The 18,890-nt window shown below is 38.8% G+C and overlaps 1 protein-coding gene across 1 annotated transcript in view; it reads left to right on the top strand.

Moving 5' to 3' along the window:
• Positions 1 to 4,054: 4,054 nt before the first annotated feature.
• Positions 4,055 to 18,890, top strand: part of LOC116635290 (inhibitor of carbonic anhydrase-like) — a 40,584-nt gene continuing 25,748 nt past the window's right edge. Inside the window, exons 1-2 of the mRNA XM_032409206.1 lie at positions 4,055 to 4,123; positions 16,180 to 16,352. Of these exons, the coding sequence (XP_032265097.1) occupies positions 4,081 to 4,123; positions 16,180 to 16,352 (216 nt within the window). The 5' untranslated portion in view covers positions 4,055 to 4,080. The remainder of the gene's footprint in view (positions 4,124 to 16,179; positions 16,353 to 18,890) is intronic.

Below are 18,890 nucleotides of genomic sequence, written 5' to 3'. Positions count from 1 at the left end.
AAAGGAGGAGAAATCATATGATTATCTCCATAGGTACAGAAAAAACTTGATAAAAATTCAGCATTCATTCATGATTTAAAGAAAAAAATAGGCAAGCCAGGAAGGAAGGGAGCTTCTCTAATATGATAAATAACATCTAAAACGAAACAAAACACCAGCAAACATTTTACCCAATGGTGAATTATTGAAAACTTTCCTCCTCTATCACTACTTCTATGTAGTGATGTACTGGAAGTTCTAGTCAGTGCAGTAAATCAAGAAAAAGAAATAAAATTATAAGACTTGAAAAAGAAGAAACAAAAACATTATTCACAAAGGCAAAAGGATGTACACAGAAAATCCAAAAAACTTATTATAATTAATAAAATAATTTAGTAAGGTCATTGGATTCAAGGTCAATATATAAAAACCAATTATTTTTTCATATACCAGCAACAAGCAAATGGGAAATGAACTAAAATCGTGACCCCATTTATAATAGCACCAAAAACCAGTTGATATATAGGAACAAATCTAGTGAGGATGTTCAAGACCTCTAAACCGAATACTACAAAATAGTATCAAGAGAAGAGCTAGTAAAGAAGGCCTAAATAATTGCAGGGATATACATATTCATGAATTGCAAGGGTTAATATTGTGGAGATGTCAAATCCCTCCAAATTGATCTGTATTTTTGTATAGTTCCAATCAAGTGTCTGCAGGTATTTTTTTTTTCTGGAAATGGACATGTCAATTCTAAAATTTACATGGGACTGCAAAAGCCAAACAGTAACAACAAACAAACCCAAGTCCATCTTGAAGGGGAAAAAACCAAGGACTTACATTATGAGATATCAAGACTTACAATAAAGCTATAGAAATTGAAACAGTGAGATATAAATGGAAGGATTGATATATGGATCAGTAAAACAGAATGGAGAGTCCTGAAACACATATAATTGCCTGATTTTTAACAAAGTTTTGTACTAAAGTACAGTGAGGGAATGGTGCTGGGTCCATTGGTGTCCCACTAATATCATTTTAAAGTTATAATCCCTACATTTATCCATTACAGCACTAGAAACTTAAATATAAAACCCTATCACTCAAAAAATACATAGTTTTAGTTTTTTTTTAATTTTCAGAAATCTTATCTATGTAGCAAAATATAACAAGAAATACTCATATTCCCTCCATCCATATTTTAAAAGTAACTATTTTGTCATATTTGTTTCTTGTGTTATTTCATTCTACAAACAGTTAAATATCAAGTTCCCTTTAATCCTACTCCAAGCAGAGTCTGGAGTGTCTGACTGTAGATGACAGAAGTGCCAAAGAAACAAGAAGGTGACCCTAAATGCCAGAGAAGTGAAGGGAAAGTTAATTCTGAACCCTATCTTCTGAGGCACTGTTTTCTGTCTAGCTTCTTTGTCTAAACATAATATTCATGAGCATCAACTGTGCTATTTCATACACATTCTGAGGCAGAGATATTGCAGGTTTGGTTCCATACCACCACAATAAATATCACAGTGAAGAGATTCAAATGAATTTTTGGTTTCCCAGAGCATATAAAATATGTTTACAGTATTCTGTAGTCTATTAAGCATGCAATGGCATTAGGTCTATCAAAATGTACATACCTTAATTAAAAACACTTTATTGCTAAAAAATACTATCCGTCATCTGTGCTTTCAGTGAGTCATAATCACTGATCCCAGATGACTGTAACAAATATGATAATAATGAAAAAATTTGAAATATTGTGGGAATTACCAGAATGAGACACAGAGACACATTGCAAGCAAATGCTGTTGGAAAAAAAATGGCACCCACTGACTTGTTTGACGTAGGGTTACCACACACCTTCCATTTGTGAAATATGACACACAGTGTCTGTGAAACACAATAAAGCAAAGTGCAATAAAATGAGGCATGCCTTTATTATAATTCTCATTGCTCTGTGGTATTCCAATAGTGAACATATCATTGAGGATTGATGGAAATTTGTTTTTTTTTTTCAATTTAAGGCTATTATGAGGTAATACTGCTGTAAAAATTCTTGTCTATGTCTGTTGGTGAACATGTGTGTGCATTTCTGTTGATACCGGGTACACCTATATTCTGCCTTAATAACTGCCAGTTTTTTATGTGGTTGTACAATTTCCACTTTCCTACATCCAACAGTGTATGAAAGTTCCAGTTTCCCCATATCCTTGTTAATACTCGGTTTGGGATGAAATACAAATTTATAAATTTAAATCTTATTTAAAGTTTAGCTATTCTGGAGTACATGATGAAGTTCATTATAGTTTTAATATTAATTACCCTGATTAATAATAAAACTGAATACTTTTTCATGTTTATTGGCAAATTAGATAACTTTTGTGATGTGCCCATTTTTCTATTGGATCTTTTGCTTTTTTTATTGAGTTGTAGGAGTATTTTATATATTATAGCTAAGAGACTTTGTTGGATGTATTTCAAATATTTTCTCCCATTTTGTGGCTTGCCTTTCACTCTCAATGGTGTCTTCTGGTAAACAGAAATTTTAAATATTTCTGAGTGCAATTTTAACATATTCCTTTATGTTTAGCACTTTTTGTATACTGTTTAAAAAATCTTTGCCTGTACCAAGTTCATGAAAATGTTCTGTTTCCTTCTGAAAGCTTCATAGATTTTACCCCTCACATTTAGATCTAGAACCCACCTGGAAATGATTTTTTTTTTAATACATAGATTTATTTTTCCAGTCAGGTTAAAGATAAATTAGGTAAAAAGAAGCAGATGACTTCTCTTATTGTGACTTTTTTTTTTTTGCCCCAAATATTCACTCACTGGGTCTCCTTGAATTTTATTTTTTATTTTTTAAAAGATTTTATTTATTTATTTGTTAGAGAGAGAGAGAGCACAAGCAGGGGGAGCTGCAGGCAGAGGGAGAAGCAGGCTCCCCACTGAGCAAGGAGCTGGATGCGTGACTTGATCCCAGGACTCCGGGGTCATGACCTGAGCCGAAGGCAGACCCTTAACAACTGAGCCACCCAGGGGCCCAGGTCTCCTTGAATTTAACAAATGATTTATAAGCCCTTTAATTTGTGCTATATAACTATAGTTATAAACTAAATAACTTGGTGAGATAGCATAATGTCATAGAAGACAAAGCTAAGCCACATGGCCTAGATTTTTTTGGAATTGATGTTTGTGAATGGTGTGAGATAGGAGTCTCTATTCATTTTTTCTTCCATGTATATATCCAATGGACCCAGCACCATTTCCCCAGGTGGGGCTCACAGACTTCAGGAGGACTGGGCTGCAGGCTGCAGGCGGCAGGCGGCAGGCGGCAGGCTGCAGGACCAAGCAGAAGCAGCCCTCTGGGGCTCAGCGTTTCACCTGACCTTAGTCCTCAGCAGAGGGTTGCAGGGAACTGTGTCTTTTGGACTGGGGGGTGGGGGGGGGGCTTCCGGGAGGGACCTGGAGTGGGCAGCGGAGATGCCTTCGAAGAAGAGTCTGAGGATCCCCGAAAATTGTGTTCAAAACATCGTGTGTACGTGTGCACATGCTCTCCTGAGGGAAGAGTCCCTAGGTTTCATCCTGTGGACTGCCCCCCATTCCCCTGAAGTCTGTGTTTTCCAAACATCTGAGAGCTGCTTGGCTGGATGAGGGCCCACGGGTCAGTCAACTTACGTTCTAGTAACTAACCTGGGAGCCCGGCGGATCACTTGCCTCCAGCCTGTTTCTGTGAGAAGGCGGTCAGTCCAGCGGGCTCCGAGGTTGCTTCCGCTCGCACCTCCCGCGGGCCGACCCCTATCCCGCGAGCAGAGGTGCAGCCTCGCAGCTCCGGGAGCTGGGCCGAATGGGTGGGCGCGGGTCGGCGGGAGCGTGGCTCGCAGCTTGTCGTCCTCCAACCCTGTGGAGGGCCGGGGCTGCCGGCGAGCGGCCCCTGGGAGGGGTCGGGGGTGTAGCGAGGGTGATCTGCCCAAAAGGCTAACCCTTCGGAGTAGGCGGATCCGCCCTCCCCCACCCAAACCCACACGCCCGGGCACGTAAAGCCTGCTCAGGCGCCCGGAGCCGTGACTCAGTGTCGCGTACCTGCAGCGGACTATGAGGCTCGCCATCTGCGCCCTGCTGTGTGCAGGGACCCTGGGTGAGTGCGCACTGGGAGCCGGGTGGGCTCTTGCTGTCTAAGACCCGGACTGGGTGCCAGCCGAGGGTCAGTCGTAGAGGGACACTGCACAGCCTGGATCTGAGGGGTCCGGAAGCAGCCCAGTGCCTGGCTGGTCTCAAAGTGCTTCTGCCTGTGGTGCATACGGGCTTCTGACAAACTTTTGTAGCCTAGGGCTGGGGGCCGTGTCCGGCTTGCTGGCCTGATGTTGTACAGCTGGATGAGCTAAGGATGGTTTTTACATCTTTAAATGGTTGAAAGAAGATAAAAAGAATTAATAGTTTTGACACATGTAGATTACAGGAATTTAAAATTTCAGTGTCTATAAATAAAATTTTATTAGAACACAATCATGCTCATTCAGATAAGTATTGTCTGGGGTTGCTCTCCGACTTCAAAGACAGAATTGAGTAGTTGCTACAGAGACCATATAGCCCACAAAGCCTAAAATACTTACTCACTAGCCTATTACTGAAAAGATTTATGACACCTGGCCTGGACCCTGTTGCTCCTGTTCACAGCCAAGGAAACAGGATCAGAGGAGAGAAGGGATTTTCCCCAGGGCTCGTGGATCTGTGTTAGTAAATGGGAGAGGGGCTTAATGTCACGTATGCTTGACCCGTCAGATATCTAATCAGAAGGGTTTTTCCTGCTTTGAACTGTACAACCTCTCCCATCCTTATCACACAACAAGGAGATAGAGGAACGTGTGGGAAAAGCAATCATCCTAGAATAGGATCCACCTGCCACTCATTTCTGTGTACTCCGGGCCATCCCTGGACCTCTCTGAACTGGTTTCCTCATTAGGTAGGAATTGCTTTTTTATAACCATCACTGCGAAAGTGGAATGAGATAATGTACCTAGACAGAGCTAGACACAGGTGAGTATCACTGGTAAAAATCCTGCGCATAAATGTAGGGGCCCCTTCCTGTGTTGGACAGAGGGGGCCCAGGGCTCTCGGCTGGGTAACTGTAAGGAAGGTGGGTAATGGTACACCGTTAATGAGCTCATGCAAGTGAACACCTCCTCCCCACCCCCCCACCCCCGGCCCCATGACTCAACAACTGTTGGTTCTTTCTAGCCCTGGTTCTGCCTGGCTTCAGGCTGTCTTAAATAACTTCCAGAGGGGTAAGGTTTCTTACCTGAGGAGAGAGGTAACCTGGGGACAGCAGAGGGAGGACAAGGCAGGAAGGGCAAGGAGGCCATGGTGGGCCTCCCTGGCCTCCTACTGCCACATGGGGCCACACAGCGAGCTCTGCTGGGGCTGGGGAAGGCTGGAAAGGTAGTGTACAGCCGTGTTCCACCTACAGCCACCAGGAAATCCAGAGTGAAACCCCCTGGTTGCTCCCCAGTTCCTCCTGGATAGGACGTGTGTTGTTTTTTCTTCCTCTATCTCCTCTCCTGGCAATGTCAGGCGCTGACCGAAAGCTCATTTCCCAATCGGCTCTATATTTACAAACCAGAGGCAAGAGCGGCCTACCTCCCCCCCTCCCCACCCCCCACAGTCCTTCCCACTGGGCACTGGATATGGATCAGGCTGGAGTCTAGGATGTGCTTTCTTCAAAGCTCAGTGTTCTCTTCTGACAAAAGCTCTTCTGATGGCAAATGACAGAAAGGCAACCAAAAGAGTTTAAAATTAAAAAGATCAGAAGGGAGAGGGTTGTTATTAGTAGACCTTGCAAGAGCCAAGAACCAAAGGTTCAGAGCAGCCTGTACGTCCACTTTGGCCTCTACCTCCTACCTCAGCCTCTCTGGAGCTTGAGAGGTTTCTCCACACAGTGAGCATGTGGCCACCAGCAGCTGTTCCTTCCTAGGATCAATCTGAAATATCCACAGTGGGCTCTGATTGTCGTTTCTTGAAATTGTCACATGACAGGCATGGAGTGTTATTGAATTGACCTAGGCTAGCTGGCTTGCATTCTCTCTCTTTTTTAAAATAATTTTTACTGAAGGATAATTTACATATAATAAAACGCACTCATTTTAAGTATACATGTAGTTCAATGGATTTTGGTAACTACACCTACCCATGTAACTACCACCATGATCAAGGTATAGAACTTGTCCATCGCTCCCAAATTGTCCTCTTCCCCGTCATTCCCACTTTCTGCCATTATAGGTAAGTTTTGCTGTTTCACATAAATGGAATCATCCAGTACATAGTCTGTTGTGACTGGCTTCACTCAGCACAATTGTTTAGCGATTCATCCACGTTGCATGCATCAAAGTTCATTTCTTTTTATTGATTAGTCATATTCCATTGTATGGCTTTACCACAGTTTGTGTACCTCTTCACTTGTTGATGAACTTGTAGCTTGTCTCCAGTTTGGGGATATTATGAGTAAGGCTGCTTATGAACGTTAGTGTACAAGTCTTTGGGTAGACATAGGTTTTCATTTCTTTCTTTCTTTCTTTCTTTCTTTCTTTCTTTCTTTCTTTCTTTCTTTTCTTTTTCTTTCTTTCTTTCTTTCTTTCTTTCTTTCTTTCTTTTCTTTCTTTCTTTCTTTCTTTTTCTTTTTTTTTTTAAGATTTTACTTATTTATTTGTCAGAGAGAGGGAGAACACAGCAAGGGGAGCGGCAGGCAGAGAGAGAAGCAGGCTCCCCGCTCAGAAGGGAGCCCGATTCGGGGCTCCATCCCAGGGCCCTGGGATCATGACCTGAGCCAAAGGCAGACGCTTAACCAGCTGAGCCACCCAGGCGCCCCAGGTTTTCATTTCTTTTGGGCAAGTTTCTAGGAGTAAAATTCTGGGTCATATTTAACTAGTTAAGAAAATGCCAAACTTTTTTTGAGTAGTTGTACCATTTTACATTGCTGCCAGCAATGTAGGAGAATTTCGGTTCCTCCGCATCCCAGCAACACTTGGTATTGTCAGTCTTTTCACATTAACCACTTCTGTTGTGGTATTTCACTATGGTTTTACTTTGCATTTCATTGATGAACAATGATGTTGAACAACTTTCTATGTTCTTACTGGCCACTCATATATCTTCGTTTATGAATTATGTGTTCAAATCTTGTCCCATTTTTAAATTCGGTTATTTGACTTATTATTGAGTTAAAAAGCCCTTTGTATATTCTGGATACAAGTCCTTGGTCACATAGATGTATTGCAATTATTTTTTCCAAGTTTGTGGCTTAGCTTCTTTTCATTTTCTGAATGCTATCTTATGAAGAGCAAATGTTTTACATTTTGACCAAGTTCACTTACCAAATTTTTATGTTTCGGTTATTATGTTCTGTGTCCTCTCTAAAAATATAATTGGCTGCCCGTAAAGTTGCAATATTTTGTTTTATTTTAGAAGTTTTATAACTTCAACTTTTCTATTCTGGACTATGATACATTTGTAGTTTTTGTGTATGGTTGAAGTAAAGGTTGAAATTCATTTTTCTCACATGAATATCCAGTTATTCCAGGACTTGTTTTTGTTTTTGTTTTTAAGATTTATTTATTTGACAGAGAGAGAGAGAGCACAAGCAGGGGGAGCGGCAGGCAGAGGGAGAAGCAGGCTCCCCACTGAGCAGGGAGCCCAATGCGGGACTGGATTCCAGGACCCTGGGATCATAACCTGAGCCGAAGGTAGACACTTAACCGACTGAGCCACCCAAGTGTCCCCAGGACTTGTTTTTGAAAAGGATATTCTTTCTCCACTGAATTAACTTAGCAGCTTTGTTAAAAATCTACTGACCCTGTAAATGTGGGTTACTTTCTAGACTCTCTGTTCTGTTGTATTAAGTTGTATGTCTCTCCTTGTGTCAATATCACACTGTCTTGATTACAGTAGCTTTATAATAAGTCCAGACATTAGGTAGAATAAGCCCTCCAACTCTATGGTACTACTTCAGGCTTGGTTTGGCCATTTAGATACTTTGTGTATGCATATACATTTTTGAATTAGCTTATCAATTACTATAGAAAGCAAGTTTAGTCTTGAAATATTGTTGAGATTTCATTCAATTTATAGATAATTTTGAGAAGTGTTAACCTCAAAAAAACACTGTCAGTTATTTTACCAGCAAAAATGGTTTTTTTTGGGAATAGCAGAAGATCATATTTCAGGATATGCAAGCTATGGCAAAACCATAGGCAAGACTAGAGAACAAAAGACAGGAGATGCTTTTTTTTTTTTCCCCTTTTTTTAAGAGAAAGAAAGGGGGGAGTTGGGAGGGGCTATTAAAAAAAAGTTCGGGGTGGCTGGGTGGCTCAGTTGTTAAGCGTCTGCCTTAGGCTCAGGTCATGATCCCAGGGTCCTGGGATCGAGCCCCGCATTGGGCTCCCTGCTCTGCGGGAAGCTGTCTTCTCCCTCTCCCACTCTCCCTGCTTGTGTTCCCTCTCTCGCTGTGTCTCTCTCTGTCCAATAAATAAACATAATCTTAAAAAAAAAAATCCATTGGCATAAACTGGGAATTCTAAGTGAGAATCACTTGGTCATTGACCGAGTTGTGACAGTCTCCCATTAGCTGGCCTGTTGCCAGGCAAAGAGAAAATCTCTTCTTCCTGCTGGGGTAGTAAAGTATAGGCTTCTTCCTGTTAGGAATGCAGGGTACCTCTCTTCCTGTTGGGGTTTACAATTGACAAGGAGTGGTAGGGTGTGAGAACTTCTGCTTCTGGCCTTCCTGCTTTATTTTATTTTATTTCATTTTATTTTATTTTACTTTACTTTATTTTATTATTTTTAAAAGATTTTATTTATTTTAGACAGAGAGAGTGGGGGAAAGGGGCAGAGGGAGAGGGACAAGCAGACTCCCTGCTGAGCACGGAGCCCTATGAGGGGCTTGATCTCAGGACCCTGAAATCATGACCCTGAGCCAAAATCAAGAGTCAGACGCTTAATAGACTGAGCCACCCAGGCACCCCAGTTAGCAGGTTACTTTTATTTTAGCACCTTGATGATGATATTCCATTGTCTATGACTTGTGTGGATTCTGACAAAAAGTCTGTGATATTTATTATCTTTGTTCCTCTATACTTAATTTGTCTCTTTTTCCTGGTTGCTCTAGAACTATGAGTTTATAGTTTTCATAATATTTGGAAAAATTCTGGGCAAATATTTCTTCACATATTTTTTCATGCCCCTTTCCCCCTTTTTCCCTAGGACTGCAGTTACATATATGTTAGATCACTGAGGCTCTTTTTATTCATTTTTCAAACTCTTTTTTTTCCCCTCTCTGAGCTTCATTTTAGAGAGTTTCTAACAATATCTTTCAAATTTTATTTATTTATTTGTATAATATAGGATTGAACAACTCCATACATCACCTGGTGCTCATCACCACAAGTACACTCCTTAATCCCCATTACCTATTTCACCCATCCCCCCATCCCTCTCCTCTCTGGTAACCAGCAGATTGTTCTCTACAATTAAGAGTCTGTTTCTTGCTTTGTGTCTCTCTCTCTCATTTTTTCCCCTTTGCCTGTTTGTTTTCTTCCTTAAGTTCCACATTTGAGTGAAATCATATGGTATTTGTCTTTCTCTGATTCATTTTGCTTAGCTTTATACTCTAGCTCTATCCATGTCCTTGCAAATGGCAAGATTTCATTTTTTAAGAGTTCATTCTTTTTTATGGCTGAATAATATTCCTCTATCTATCTCATCTTCTTTATTCATTCATCAATCAGTGGACACTTGGGCTGCTTCCATATCTTGACTATTGTAAATAATGCTGCTATAAATATAGGGGTGCATGTATCCCTTTGAATTAGTGTTCTTGTATTGTTTGGGTAGATACCCAGTAATGTGATTGCTGGATTGTAGGGTGGTTCTATTTTTAACTTTTTTCAGGAACCTCCATATTGTTTTCCTCAGTGGCTGCACCAGTTTGCATTCCTACCAACACTGCGCGTGTCCTTTTTACTCCACATCTTCGCCAACATTTGTTGTTTCTTGTGTTTTTGATTTTAGCCCTTCTGGCAGGTGTGAGGTGATATTTCCTTGTAGTTTTGATTTGCATTTCCCTGCTGATGAGTGATGTTGAGCATCTTTTCACATGTTTGTTGGCCATCTGGATGTCTTCTTTGGAGAAATGTCTGTTCATGTCTTCTGCCCTTTTTTAAAAAAAGATTTTATTTATTTATTTGACAGAGAGAGAGAGGGAGAACACAAGCAGGGGGATCAAGAAAGGGAGAAGCAAGCTCCTCAGTGAACAGGGAGCTTGAAGCAGGACTCGATACCAGGACCCTGGGATCACGACCCGAGCCAAAGACAGATGCTTGACCAACTGAGCCACCCAGGCGCCCCTTCTGCCAATTTTTTAATTGGATTATTTGGTTTTGAGGTATAGAGGTGTATAAGTTCTTTATATTTTTTGGATACTAACCCTTTATCAGATATATCATTTGCAAAATTCTCCTCCCATTCCATAGGTTGCCTTTTAATTTTGTTGATTATTTCCTTCTCTGTGTAGAAGCTTTTTATTTTGATAGTCTCAGTAGTGTATTTTTGCTTTTGTTTCCCTTGCCTCAGAAGACATATCTAGAAAGAAGTTCCTATGGCTGATGTCAAAGTAGTTACTGCTTGTGTTCTCGGATTTTTATGGTTTCAGGTCTCATGTTTAGGTCTTTAATCCATTTTGAAATTATGTTTGTGTATGGTGTAAGAAAGTGCTCCAGTTTCATTCTTTTGCATGTTGCTGTCCTGTTTTCCCAACACCATTTGTTAAAGAGAGTGTCTTTTTCCCGTTGGATATTCTTTCCTGCTTTGTCAAAGATTAATTGACCATATAATTATGGGTTTATTTCTAGGTTTTCTATTCTGTTCCATTGATCTATGTGTCTGTTTTTGTGCCAGTACCATACTATTTTGATTACTGCAACTTTGTAATATAACTTGAAGTCCAGAATTGTAATGCCTCCAGTTCTGCTTTTCTTTCTCAAGATGCTTTGGCTACTGGGGATCTTTTGTGGTTCCATACAAATTTTAGGATTGTTTGTTCTAGTTCTGTGAAAAATGCTGTTGGTATTTTGATAGGGATTGCATTAAATGTGTAGATTGCTTTGGGCAGTGCAGACATTTTAACAATATTTGTTCTTCCAATCCATGAGTGTTGATGTCTTTCCATTTCTTTGTGTCATCTTCAATTTCTGTAATCAGTGTTTTATAGTTTTCAGAGTACAGGTCTTTCACCTTTTTGGTTAGGTATATTCCTAGGTATCTTATTATTTTGGGTGCAATTGTAAATGGGACTGTTTTCCTAATTTCTCTTTCTGCTGCTTCATTATTGGTGTATAGAAATGCAGCAGATTTCTGTACATTGATTTTGTATCCTATGACTTTACTGAATTTGTTTACCAGTTCTAGCAGTTTTTTTAGCAGAAGCTTTAGGGTTTTGTATATATAGTATCATGTCATCTGCAAATAGTGACAGTTTTACTTCTTCCTTACCAATTTCGAAGACTTCTATTTCTTTTTGCTGTCTGATTGCTGTGGCTAGGACTTCCAGTACTACGTTGAATAAAAGTCATGAGAGTGGACATCCTGGTCTTGTTCCTGACCTTAGTGAAAAAGCTCTGTTTTTCCCCATTAAGGATGATGTTAGCTGTGGGTTTTTCATAAATGGCCTTTATTATGTTGAAGTATGTTCCCTCTAAACCTACTTTGTTGAGGTTTTTTTTCTTTTTTTCTTAAGATTTTTATTTATTTATGTGTCAGAGAGAGAGAGAAGGAACACAAGCAGGGGGAACGGCAGGCAGAGGGAGAAGCAGGCTCCCTGCTGAGCAAGGAGCCCAATGCAGGACTCGATCCCAGGACCCTGGGATCATGACCTGAGCTGAAGGTAGATGCTTAACTGACTGAGCCACCCAAGTGTCCTGTTGAGGTGTTTGTTTGTTTTTTTTTAATGAATGGATGATGTACTTTGTCAAATGCTTTTTCTGTATCTATTGAAATGATCATATAGTTTTTATCTTTTCTCTTGTTGATATGATGTATCATCTCATGTAGATTGATTTGCAAGTATTGAACCACCTTTGCAACCCAGGAATAAATCCCACTTGATCGTGGTGAATGGTTTTTTTAATGTATTGTTGAATTCAGTTTGCTAGTATTTTATTGGGAACTTTTGCATGTATGTTCATTAGGGATTGGCCTGTACTCTTTTTTTGTGTGTGTGGTGTCTATCTGGTTTTGGTATCAGGGTAATGCTGGCCTCATAGAATGACTTTGGAAGTTTTCCTTCCTTTTCTATTTTTTGGAATAGTTTCAGAAGAATAGGTAGTATCTCTTCTTTAACTGTTTGGTAGAATTCACCTGTGAAGCCATCTGGTCCTGGACTTTTGTTTGTTGGGAGTTTTTTTTTTTTTAAGATTTTATTTATTTGACAGAGAGAGCTATAGCGAGAGAGGGAACACAAGCAGAAGGAGTGGGAGAGGGAGAAGCAGGCTTCCCGCTGAGCAGGGAGCCGCTGATGCGGGGCTCAATCCCAGGACCCTGAGATCATGACCTGAGCTGAAGGCAGACGCTTAATGACTGAGCCACCCAGGCGCCCCTTGTTGGGAGTTTTTTGATCATGGATTCAATTTCTTTGCTGGTTATCAGTCTGTTCAAATTTTCTATTTCCTCCTGTTTCAGTTTTGGTAGTTATCCATTTCTAGGAATTTATCCATTTCTTCTAGGTTGTCCAATTTGTTGATATATAGTTTTTCTTTTCTTTTTTTTTTTTTTTAGATTTCATTTATTTGAGAGAGCACAAGCAGAGGGAGTGGCAGGTAGAGCAGGCAGAGGGAGAAGCAGGCTCCCCGCTGGGCAAGGAGCCAGATGCGGAACTTGATCCCAGGACCCCGGGATCATGACCCAAGCCGAAGGCAGTTGCCTAACTGACTGAGCCACCCAGGCGTCCCATAGTTTTTCGTGATATTCTCTTATGGTTGTATTTCTGTGGTGTTGGTTGTCTTTTTTCTCTCTCATCTGTGATTTTATTTGCTTGAGTCCTTTCTCTTTTTTTCATGATAAGTCTGGTTAGAGGTTTATGAATTTTTAAAAATTTTTTCCCCAAAGAACTAGCTCCTGGTTTTATTGATCTGTTCTTTTTTTTAGTTTTTACATCATTTATTTCTGCTCTAATCTTTATTATTTCATTCCTTCTGCTAGTTTTTGGTTTTGTTTGTTGTTCTTTTTCTAGCTCCTTTAGGTGTAAGTTTCGGTTGTTTATTTGAGATTTTTTCTTTCTTGAGGTAGGCCTGTATAGCAATATGTCAACTTCCCTCTTATAACCACTTTTGCTGCATCCCAGAGGTTTTGGACTGTTGTGTTTTCATTTTCACTTGTTTCCATGTACTTTTTGATTTCTTCTTTTATTTCCTGGTTGACCCATTCATTGTTTAGTAGTATGCTTTAACTTTATGTATTTGTGGTCTTTTCAGATTTTTTCCTGTGGCTGATTTCTAGTTTCATAGCATTTTGGTCAGAAAAGACACATGGTATGACTTCGATCTTCTTGAATTTGTTGTTTTGTTTTGTGAGCTAATATGTGATCTATCCTGGAGAATGTTCCATGTGCACTTGAAAAGAATGTGTATTCTTCTGTTTTTTTTTTTTTTTTTTAAACAACTCTTTTTTTTTTTTTTTAAGATTTTATTTATTTATTTGAGAGAGAGAATGAGAGAGAGCACATGAGAGGGGGTAGGGTCAGAGGGAGAAGCAGACTCCCTGCCGAGCAGGGAGCCCGATGCGGGACCCGATCCAGGGACTCCAGGATCATGACCTGAGCCGAAGGCAGTCGCTTAACCAACTGAGCCACCCAGGCGCCCGTATTCTTCTGTTTTAGGATGGAATGTTCTGGTTATATCTACTAAGTCCTTCTGGTTTAGTGTGTCCTTTAAAGCCACTGTTTCCTTGTTGATGTTCTGTTTGAATGATCTTTCCATCAATGTAAGGGGGGTGTTAAAGTCCCCTACTATGATTATATTATCTATTCATTCTTTCATGTTTGTTATTAACTGTTCTATGTATCTGGATGCTTCTGTATTGGGTGCATTAATATATATAATTGTTATATGCTCTTTTGGATTGTTCCCATTATTATTACATAGTGTCCTTTTTGTCTCTTGTTACAGCTGTGTTTCCAAGTCTATTTTGTCCCTTGTAACTATTGCTACTCTGGCTTTCTTTTGCCCATTGTCCACTATTTTAAAACTCTTTTTTATATGTTTTTTCCACATTTTTTTTTTTAAGTTGTCTAAAGTACTAGGGCAAGTCCCGTAACAGTTACTCTTTCATAGGCGGAAGCAGAAGTCCATCCTGCCTTTGGTTTTTTTGTTTTGTGTTGTATATTTCTTTTTTCTTTTTTGCTTTTGGTTAGTTCTGTGTTTTAATACTGTGTTTCTGACAAGACTTTCACTTTTCCCCTTACAATACAAACTTCATTCACCCTGTTTTACACTCACACTTAAAAAAGAAGTTAGAAGTGCAGAAACTAGTTTTAGTCATTTGGACATAAGCACAGTGGTGACTGAAAATATAGACTTTCAGAAAGACTTTCCCCCAAAGTGCATACCTTTGAAAGAGAAAAAAACTGTAGTTGGATACAGTAGCTCTTTGTATAACTTAAAAAACTGTAGCTGGATACTGTAGCTCTTTGTATAACTTAACCAGCTTACAAAGCTATTTTCATTTATAGAGTTGTATTGTCTGTACTGTTACCAGTTATTTCTAAGCACAAAATGTTTTAGCAATCTATATTAGCAAGCAGAGTAAACATGCTTTGAAAGGCTCCAAAGGCAAATGTAAGCTAATACTCCATACGTTTCTATTCTGCACAAGGGCACATGGCCTCTAGAGTTCCATTCCCTAGCTTGCTCTCCCTTCCCTGGGCTTCTACTATGGAAGACTTTTTCAGATAGGGTTGAGGGGCTCCATTTGTCATTCTGTCTTTCGTATGGGATTCTGTCTAAGGTAATTTGGCATCTCCTGTCCCATTTCTGTTGATATTTCCTACTTACAATTAAAAGGCAGTACAGATTTTGGAGTCAGACAGACTTGGGTAATTCAAATATACTGGACTTCATCAAAAACAAGGACCTGCTACTGTTGTAACTTTCATCCTCTAGATTTTATTTAAAATAACTTTTGGCTCAAATACTACAGATTTGTAAAGAGCATTTTGCCTTTGTAATATTCTCTATGCTTATTACTATAGCTTAAAATGCCAGTGAAATAAACATGCAGTGATTTTAATGCCCCAGCAATTAGTGCCATGTAAGGTTAGAGTATCCAATGTCAAAAGAAAGACTAAATCGGTAGGCTCAAGATTCCTTCCTATAGGTTTCTTTTACCATTTTTCCTGAGGTGACATTCACTAACATCAAATCAATTATTTAAAAGTGTACAATTTAGTGGCATTTAGTTATTCACAGTGTTGTGCGACTACCATCTCTGTCTAATTCCAAAATAGTCTCATCATTCCAAAAGAAAATCCTGTACCCATTAAGCAGTCAGTACCCATTCCCTTCTCCCTCAGCCCCTGGCAACCACCAGTTTGTTTTCTGTCTCTATAGATTTACCTACTCTAGATATTTCATGTAAGTGGAATCATATAATGTGTAGCCTTTTATATCTGGCTTCTTTCCTTTAACATATTATTTTTGAGGTTCATCAATGTGTAGCATATAGCAGTCCTTCGTTGTTTTTATGGTAGAATAATATTTCATGGTTTGGATATACCATATTTTGTTTATCCATTCATCCATTGATGTACATTTGGGTTGTTTCTGCCTTTTTTGACCATTGTGAATAGTGCTGCTATGAATATTTGTGTACGTGTATTTGAGTACCCATTTCCAATTCTTTGGGATATATACTGAGGAGTGGGATTTCTGGGTCATATGATAATTCTGTGTTTGACTTTTGGGGGATGCTTTTGGCTTTTTTTCTCCAAGGGGAAAGACACAATCAAAGAAATGGGAGTTGAGAATTCATGTGAGCCATGCAGCCAACCCAATTTTTGTCTGTCCTACTCAGCCAACCCTTTACCTTTCACCTCTTCTACCAGCAAAGAAAGATGAGTGCTGTGGGTCCCTTACACCTCTGGCCTCTGTCCCCTAGGGCTGTGTCTGGCTGTCCCTGGGAAAACTGTGAGATGGTGCACCATCTCAGATCATGAGGCCAGTAAGTGCTCCAGTTTCAGTGACAATATGAAAAGAGTCCTTCCAGCGGATGGTCCTCACGTCACCTGTGTGAAGAGAACCTCTCACCTCGAATGTATCAAGGCCATTATGGTAAGTTGCAGCTGCCTACAGGAGAGTGGAAGAAAATCTATACTTCCTTTTCCTGTGCTTGTTATTGTTTATTGCTTCAGAACAACTTTCTTCCCACAGGAACTAGACAATGCTTTAGACGAGAAAGAAATAAGCTGAAGACCTGAAAGTACAGGGACTGTGTGTAGAGAAAAATATAGGTGCTCAACATTCATTAATAGTAAAAACAGTAATAGTAATTAAATGACTAATAAAGAAGGATTCAGTAAAAATGCCTGCCATAAAGCAAAGCCAGAATTGCACTGGAAATCCATAGAGTCAGAAATAAACAAGAAGCTATAGTGTTACCGTTATTACTTAACATTGTTTTTGGAATTTCCCAGTAATGCAATAAGATACAAAATGCATATGATATAGAAAGACACAAATAAAATATCAATATTTTCAGATGATCGCATGCCTGGAATGTACAATGGGGTCAGGAAAAATATTACTATAATTATTTATTAATGAATAAATTAGTTTGGCAAAAGATAAACATATCACAATGTCATTGTTGTGTATCAATGGTCATTAGTTGGGGGAAAGTTGCCCAAAATTGTGACTTATTTTCATTTAAAACAATATACTGTAATTCTATTATACTATAATATATTCTATAATATAGTAGAAAAACATTTCAGGGAAAAAATCATAGGAGAGATCTGCAAGATTGTTATAATACAAAAGTCTAGAACAAATGAACAATATTTATTAATGAATTAAAACATATGCCATATTCCTAAATGGGAAGACTAAATATCATATACTTGCATATTTTCCCAAAGAATAAGTTTAATATAATTTTCATCAAAATACAGTCTTTTTAAAAAGAAGCAATTAAATAATTATAAAATCCTACGAAAAAGCACATGGATGAGAATATAAATAGTATTATCAAAAAGAAAATTAGCAAGGGAGTGGCTGAGGCCTCCCTGAAACTATAAAATATAAAAATAGCAGTGTTACAGAGACCAGGGTCCTAGTGTAGATGTAAGAGACGTGGAAGAGAACAAAATTCACACATTTAGTTACATACATTCATCCATCTACTTGTCTATGTGATATGATACAGATGTCAACTATGATCGATATCCAACATCAGGGCACTAGGGCCCTAGGTTTAATAAATTTAGGTAAGATACATGTAGATTTACATAGATATGTATGATAAGGCAAACTTTCTAAACAAATGGCTGAGAAAAGATTCTTTAGTTGGACAACTGGGTAACTATTTAGCAAAAAAAACAAGTGAAATGTTTAATCCATATACCAAAACAAGCTTTCAGTTTGACTCAATTTAACTAATATAGATAGACATCACAAGATAAATTGCAGAGGTAGATAAATTTGGAAATGAAAAATTATAAATCTCTGACAAAAAATTTTTTAAAGCCTTAAGCATCTAAAAATATATTCACCTCAGCTATGACAAAACACCATAGTGCAAAAACTAGATAAAGATGGCATTTAAATTTATAAGAAATGCTTAAGAATATCAAGCTATACACAAACCATTCACAGAAAAGAAATTGTAACTAATAAATAATATAAACCATAAAGGAAAAGTGTTCATCCTTTTTAATAATCAAATGCAAATAAATGCAAATAAAGCCATTTCTTAAAGTAACAGTTTATACCTAGAAATGTAATAACATCTCTTAAATGATAGCATTTCTTTCTGGTAGGTTTCTGTGACATTAGGATACATTGCTATTGGCATTATAAATGATAAATTATGTCATTTCTGGAAAACAATTTGGAAATATTCAGTAAGAGTCATAAATATGCATACAAACTTTTATTTATTTATTTTTCTCTAGTTCATGGAGAATGATTTGTTACAAGAATTTGACCTTCCACAATCGTGGGAGCAGGTTAAACTTCTCTATAACAGTACTGTCTTTGCATCTGCTCTTGGAGCTTGAGGAGGAGGCTGCCAGGAAGGGAAGATGTATGTAGAGTGGGGGAAGAGCAAGAACAATCTAGAACCTCAGTCTCAACCTGGAGCCCATGGGTGTGAACTGAAACCCATGTCTGTAATTGCTTCTGACCTTGATGGTGTTCACTAGGCCCAGTGGCCTTCTTGTCCTTTTACCTTTATACTAACTCCTTCCTTTTCTCAAATTAATTTAAGTTGGGTTCTGATACACGCAACCAACAGAGTATTAATTATATATAGTACATACATATGTAAATATATAAGTGTGAATACATGTGTAATAAAAAGATGGGATGGGGAAAAAGGAGGCAAGTATATAGAAATGCAACACTAAATTCAGAAAAAGCCTAGTTACTTCAACCGTCAATTAATAAATGAATTTAAAAAATGATTTCCATGATGGGTTGAGAAATGATCCAATCTCATTTCTGAGAAGAGGCTGTGAGGTTGCTGCTTCTCACAAGAAGGAAGGAATGCTGGGCTGACTAACATACTTGAAGAGGGAATCCAGATGTGTGAGTGCAAACCATGACTTCTTATGGATAGAAATATTCGACAATTCACTCATTCACTTATCC

The sequence above is a fragment of the Phoca vitulina genome, unplaced genomic scaffold (genome assembly GCF_004348235.1).
Source record: "Phoca vitulina isolate PV1807 unplaced genomic scaffold, GSC_HSeal_1.0 scaffold10, whole genome shotgun sequence".
NCBI classification, from domain to species: Eukaryota; Metazoa; Chordata; class Mammalia; order Carnivora; family Phocidae; genus Phoca; species Phoca vitulina.
Note: the sequence above shows the minus strand (reverse complement) of the source record. Positions and strands in the feature narration are given on the sequence as shown.